A 7,008-nucleotide genomic window follows, 5' to 3' on the forward strand; every position below is an offset into this window, starting at 1 on the left:
TAAAGAACTTTGAAATAGTCATCCATGCATTCATTACTTCACGCCTTGACTACTGCAATTCACTCTATTATGGAGCAAACCAATCATCTATTGGACGCCTTCAAATGGTTCAAAATGTTGCAGCCAGGCTGTTGACTATGGGATTACATCTCTGCCACAATTCTGCATGCGAAAGATCATATTTTGAACGCGCGCGAACTGAGTTTTGTGGAGAAAATGTTTGTCTCGCAAAGAAGAAAGTATTTCGAGCACATGAAAATCAATTTTGCATTTAAAATACGTTTTTGGATTTGTGCAGACCTTCTCTTTTGCGTGTGCAACGTTTCACTAGCTTGCTCACCTGATGCCAGCCCTCAGTGCTCTCTAAATGCCAACAGCTCGCTTGCTCAACACAACCCAGCGTTACAATGTGCCATAATTCCAGCCAATCAGAGACCGAGGCTGCTAAATTCTGATTGGCTGCCTGGACAACCAATCACAACATTCCTTGCATTACCTCGACAGCAGAAGAGGAAAAATACAGTGCATGCATAATTATTATGCAAGTTGATATTCTAATCATATTTTTTTCCAAGCACATTTTACCCATTCCAAACGACATCAATCTTAATAACTACTATATATAATTATTCATGAAGGCTGGAAGTGAAAAATGTCTTATATTCAGGTGTGCATATTTTTTTTATTTATTGTATTGGTTGATATTGCAATAATTGCATATATCATATATAATCATTTCAAACTACTGGTTGTAGTTTATTGTTTTATTCATTTCTTTTATTTAGACAAAACAGTTTGGAATGTAATCCTTTACTTTATTGGTTATCAGTTGTAATATAATTAATTATTGGCAAAATTTTATATCAGTGCTTTTCCCTGAAATACTGCACATTATAAAGTGGTGCAACTGTTATGAAATCACCTCTTGTATGATCTACATCCTGGTGAAGTTCTAGCCTCTAGAATGAACATGCAAAGCCTACCTACTATTTTAAGCAACTTTTGGTCTAGAATATTGAAATTCCAGATGCTGCAATATTACCTTTAAGATAGGAATCTAAGAACTGCAAAAGACTATCAATTTTTCAATGTTCTGCCAAAAAATTGAACATGCAACAAAACTGTCATCCGTGACAAATTACATTGCGTTCGATAAAAAGCTCATGTGTACTGTACCTCCAGCAAACTTCACCTCTCAGTTTTCCTCAATATGGTCCAAAACATGGTTCAGACACTCCGTAGCTGCCAATGTAAATGTCAGCTATGTCAAAAACATGTTAACACAGAACAAAAGGGGCTCTGTCGTAACAGAATAGAGTTAATATCTTCAGCAGCTGTCTGGATAGGGTCTTTTCTTGTGGCCACCCACACCTAGAGGCCCGTGTAACTCAAGAAGCAGCGGCCCGGTCTCTGGTGTGCTTGTATGCGTATGTCATTACCATATAGCTATATTTGGCAGATCTCATTTAAGTATAGTTCCACTCTCCTGTCATACTGAACTGAAAATTGTTTGTATTGTACATTTGTATTCCCTTGCTCTGTACCTCCTCTTGAATCAGCCTTCAGGACTAGTGGGAATCTTTTAAACCTTGCTGTTTCTAGTCTGGCACAACATGCTCTGACTGACAGCCTGAGGACATGGCCTCTCCTCTGATCTCATGCGGTATTCCCATTCCCATACAACAGTCTGATGAGCTTAACAGCTGATCTGAGACCCATGAACGAGTGCACTCTGACCTCCACAGTTCATATGTATAATAGCTCACATATGAAGACAGAACAGTACATTAGGTGGATTTGAGAATAAGTGGTAGTGGAAAAGTGATCTAGACGTGAGGAAAGCAGGTAGAGTGAATATCAGTCATTTACAGTAGATAGCTCCAGGGGGAATATAATGTAATCAATGGGGATTTATAATTGTCTTTAGACAGCTCAAGACAGTGACTCAAGTTTGAATGGATGATGGCAGAATAATGCCACATCTGAGGAGAACTTAATCTCTGACTCCCAGCATTCTCAGCAGGAGATAGCAGTGTTTGTGTGTCTGTATGTGTGCATGCGCATTTCAGTGAACATTTAAGCTCTTATTTCTTTACAGATCAGGCCTCCTGTGTGCTCAAGCCTTTGTGCATTCGCCTTTTGCCAAAAGTGTGAAATAATAGCACAATGCAAAACAGCCAAAATTTAATCCATATCCTCTGTTTGTTCTCTGAAAAACCCATTTCAAATCCTATTACTGTTGGAGTGAATGCATTTATTTTTTGTTCTCCAATTTTATCTAAATAATTCTTCCAGTTGTTTAAAATTCTTCCAGTTGTTTTTTTTCTATTGCAGAATATGATGTATAGCAACTTAATATTAGAACTTAATGTTAAAACAATTTTAATTCTATAAAGATACTACATTTTCAACATACAGCCGCCCCAAAAACTATTCAAATATGTAAGCCACATGTATAAATGTATGAATATAATAATAGCAATAACTAACACATGTGGCATTTATTTTAATCAAATAGTTTTTTTTATATAATTAATGTTGAAGGCTATCCATATTTAAAGGGATAGTTCACCCAAAAATGAAAATTCTGTAATAATTTACTTACACTCATATTGTTCTAAACCTGTATGACTTTCTTGTGTGAAACACAAAAGAAGATATTTTCCATGCCTCCAGTGTTTTTGGGCCAAGTCAGTGGGGTTCAATTTTTTTTAATTTAATAAAAAAAAAAAAAAATCAGTTTAACATTATTTGTTGTTAATAGAATAACATTCATTTTAAGCATATATTTTAAATCTACAAAAACGTTTTGGAAACATTTTATAATACTTTAAATTTCTTTGTGGTAACACTTTACAATAAGGCCCCATTAGAAAATGTTAGGGCATTAACAAACATTAACTAACAATGAGCATTACATTTGTTACAGTATTTATCAATCTTTGTTAAAATTCGTTCTTGTGAGCTCTGGTCCATTAAATAATATTAACAGATACAACTTTTGATTTTAATAACGTATTAGTAAATGTTAAAATTAACATTAACTGTCTGAGATTAATAAATACTTTAAAAGTATTTTTCATAGATAGTTCATGTTAACTAATGGAACCTTATTTTTAAACCATTTTTTTAACTGATGTTTGACATTATAAATGTGTTTGTCCTTTATTTTAAGTGAAGATTGTTTAAAACTCTCATCTTGCCAAAGATGTCTCGAGAGGCATCTCAACCTGCAATGTTCCTGTCTTCCTCACATAGATGGAGAAACCGTTCATTTCCACCCAAGCAGAAATAGACAAGGCTTTGGCTCAGAAACAACACAATCACTCGATTGACCTGACAATATATAGTGTGTTTTCCCAACCTCAGAGAGTCCCTTCTTCTGTAATTCCAGAGTACAGGGCAGTGATTATGATGATGATGAAGATGGTGATGGCAGATGAGGGATGGGCAAGGGTGTATGATTTAAATCTGGTCATGGGCTGTGTCCAACGGCTGACCCTAATCCTCTTGCAAGCAGAATTATGTGGTGTGGGATTAGTGAGATTTTCCTTTTCCTGTGCGGGACATCCACTCTTTATAATGACGGCCCAGCAGCAGGTCAAACCACCCGGGCCTGATGACAGGGGTGGACCACAGGGCAGTGCAGGGGAGGAACACATAGAGGAAGCATTCGAATCACACTGCACTTGCTGGAGCTCCATATTATATTAGGCAGAAAGTCTCTCCCCTGCATCATATAAATGCTGCATGATTTATTGTATATTGACACTCACACTAAATGTTGCATTTGTCTGTTCAGTGTTCAGTCTGATCTGCTGGCTGTGGTTTCAAAGGAGTTTTGGGAATGTTACAGCTGGTCAGGCTTTTTAGACTATCTTAAAACCGTCTTGGTCAAGCTAAGACTACCTTAAACCAGCCAAGACCAGTTTAAAGCGGCTTCGACTATTTTCAGTGCAGTCACACTTCAGACGTCTGTTCATTTCAGCTCTAATGAAGTCGAGGCAACTTTAGCATAAAACATTTCTGTTCCGAGGGATCCTGCAGCACGCTATTTAGTAAATAACACCGCTGTTCATTTAACCCAACCTGTTGATCCCCAATCCCCTTTTCCCGCCTCTCATCTGTTTTGCGAGCCGCGAGACATCAAAGGCCCTCATCAACAAATGGAGGCGCAAAAGACTTACATGAAAGCCTGATTGTAGATGAAGCAGCTGATTATAATTGCATTTTGTATTCAATCGTTTTTTTTCTCCTCTCTCTTTTCTAATCGGGCCGACTGCTAGCTTTCTTTTCTATCATTCGGTAATGTGGGAGCGAATTCTCATTAGGATTCAAGCGCGATGCTCGCTAACTTAATTAAGCATAAGATAGACATGCGTATAGATGTAATCTGATCTCAATGTGTGTGAGCCCACGTTTAGCCTGCGTTCAAGGGTTCTCAAAGGACGTGATGATGCTGTGATGGCAGGAAAGTGGGGTATCTTGTCAGGTCTGTCTATTTCTGTGCTGCTTTCTTTTTCAAGAAGGTTTAGGACAAATGGCCAAGTGGCAGCTAAAGGAGTATTAGCTACACATATAGAAATCTGTTGAGTAGCTTGTTGAAGATGCAATTGTTTCTCTTTCTCTTCCTTTCAGAAGCAATCATCTCTCTTAAGTAGGCTATGTCTATTTCAGATGTGTAGTATTGCCTCTTGTGATCAGTGTCTAGAAACCGAACATCTGTAATTGCAGAAGCATCTATTTAGATATGATTTAAAGTCATGGAAAAAGAGGAATTTTGTGTAATGTCCAATGATTTTGTTAACCGCATTGTACTCAAGCTGCAATGCGGAGGAGTTGTTTGATTGATGCATGAACATTAACTCAGTATTCGACAGTTTTATCTGACAGCCCTGATGGATGCTTTTTATAACAAACCCAATGAGTCTGATAAAACCTGTCTTGAAATGCAACCTAAGTACAAAAACATTCTGCAATGGCCTAGCAACAAAGCCTAAGACTTATATGCATTGCATATGAAACTGATCAATCCTTGTAAATTTTTGTTTGCATGACAGTAGCACACAATGCAATGACTTCCAGAATGCAAAATTAGTTTCAGAATTAGACATTTGAGAATAAATGTAAGCAGCTTCCTCTGGAATAAACTACACATACAAGCCTGTCATCTGTTTAGATCATCTGTCACAATTGTGTCTTTGTTTCCTTTTGTACACTGAACAAAAAAATCAGCGTAGAAACTATTTTCACTCAGAAAATGTTAAAACTAATGACAGAGACGGCAATTAACACATTGAATCAAGAGTGATTTTTTTTTTCAATTAGGACCGAAATTGTATTTTTTTAAACACACTGCAATAATCTTTGTTTTATTCAACGTTGTCTGCCCTCTCATTTTTACAGTTTTGCATGGTGATGTGGACTTTCCGTCAACTTCCATTGTTTTTACACAGAATGAATAGACTCCCTAACTCCTCTAACCCTCACGCTGATATTGTTGCACCTTTAGTTTTTCATTAAGACATTTATTAGGTTTATTAAGCCTTTTTCCTCTCAGACTGTTGGCTGGTCTCCATATTTAGGTCATTCCAGATTTGACAATTTTTCATTGGACTTATGCTCTCCTAAATATGAGTAAAACCTCACCCACACACGTATATGAACATGTGCCCACAAGGGGTCGCTGTTGCTTTGCAGTGATTCAAATTAGATTATAAATGACCATATTTATTGCCACTTATAATTATCGTCAAAACGGTGTAAATGAACTTCTGCCATGCCACATTAATGTTTACTTACTTTCATACATGGGCACACAGACAGCCATAAACTACCAATAACTTTTTCCATTTGTGTCTCCAACATTTTTTTTATTTCTAAGGGCAAAATTATTTCGACTGCTCTAGTAAACGCATACGTTTTGCAGTCTATTAAGAATCTGAAATGTGCTATGATATACTGTGTTGTTCAGGTAAAGCTTATTTGCACAGAAGTCTGCGGGGAGCCCTTGATGTGAATGTTGGCGCTTCAGGTGATGCTTTAACCCTGCACCTCAGTTTGGACTTGCCAGTGTCTGCGCTGGAGTGGAGAGGAGAGGATGGCGCAGAAAAACCTCTTCAAACCCTCATGCACTTATTTCTAAGCACACATTTGCTGATGGTATTTGTTTTCTTTTATGCGTTCGTGAATATCAGATGAAGCTTGTCGTCTTTTTTTCTAACATCATCTCCTGAGGAAGGAAACCAGCCAAGTGTTATTCTTCATCTCTGCAGGTTATTCTGAGCGACACCGAGGATATGGAAAGCCCAAATGGTGCAATCGTGCGCTTGAGCAACTTTTAGGATGTGCAGGATGATTCCGCATTAGAGGATGTGAGAGCGGATGCAGAGGAAACACAGATCCTGCCTTACGCATCACGCATCAAAGGGAAAAATCCCACAGCAACGCCACCCAACCCGCCAGACTTTACTAGAAAGACAAAAGTAGCCAAGGAACGGAAATTAAATTCACTCGCTGCTACCAAACGCCACAATACCGCAGACTGAGCAGTTGGACTCAGCGACGCATGGGAACATACTTCGGATGTGAGAAAAGCACAATATTTGTGAAGGATCTGTCGCGTAACGAGGAGACACAGTGGCATCCTTCGGGTTCTTGACAGAGCCTATAAATCCCATCTAATGCGTGACGGGATGCTCGGACTCTCAAGTCGTTTTGACCTGAAGTAAAGTAAACCGACCCCGGTGTGATGTGAAGAACATTATGATGAATGCTTCTGGATATCCTCCGAGAGCGATACTGGAACTTAATCGCGCAATTTTGTGATCATCTCTCCGCGCGAAAAGGGATCCCTTTTCACTTTCACTGCCCTTCCGTGCCACCCAGTAAGATGGAAGTTTCTCACAGGGGGAGAACAAACATGTTGCGTCTCCATACTCTGCATTTCATTGTAATGCTGCTCAGAGGTAAGTCAAAGAGAAGGGTTCTAGCATTCCACAACCCCCC

At 38.5% G+C, this 7,008-nt stretch overlaps 1 protein-coding gene across 1 annotated transcript in view; it reads left to right on the forward strand.

Annotated features, from left to right (window-relative positions):
- The first annotated feature begins 6,128 nt into the window (after positions 1 to 6,128).
- The window catches only part of LOC107728438 (transmembrane protein 132C), a 234,746-nt gene continuing 233,866 nt past the window's right edge, over positions 6,129 to 7,008 (forward strand). Inside the window, exon 1 of the mRNA XM_016538600.1 lies at positions 6,129 to 6,968. Coding sequence (XP_016394086.1) covers positions 6,773 to 6,968 — 196 coding nt within the window. The 5' untranslated portion in view covers positions 6,129 to 6,772. The remainder of the gene's footprint in view (positions 6,969 to 7,008) is intronic.

Source organism: Sinocyclocheilus rhinocerous, unplaced genomic scaffold (assembly GCF_001515625.1).
Source record: "Sinocyclocheilus rhinocerous isolate Xijiao unplaced genomic scaffold, SAMN03320098_v1.1 scaffold787, whole genome shotgun sequence".
NCBI lineage: Eukaryota > Metazoa > Chordata > Actinopteri > Cypriniformes > Cyprinidae > Sinocyclocheilus > Sinocyclocheilus rhinocerous.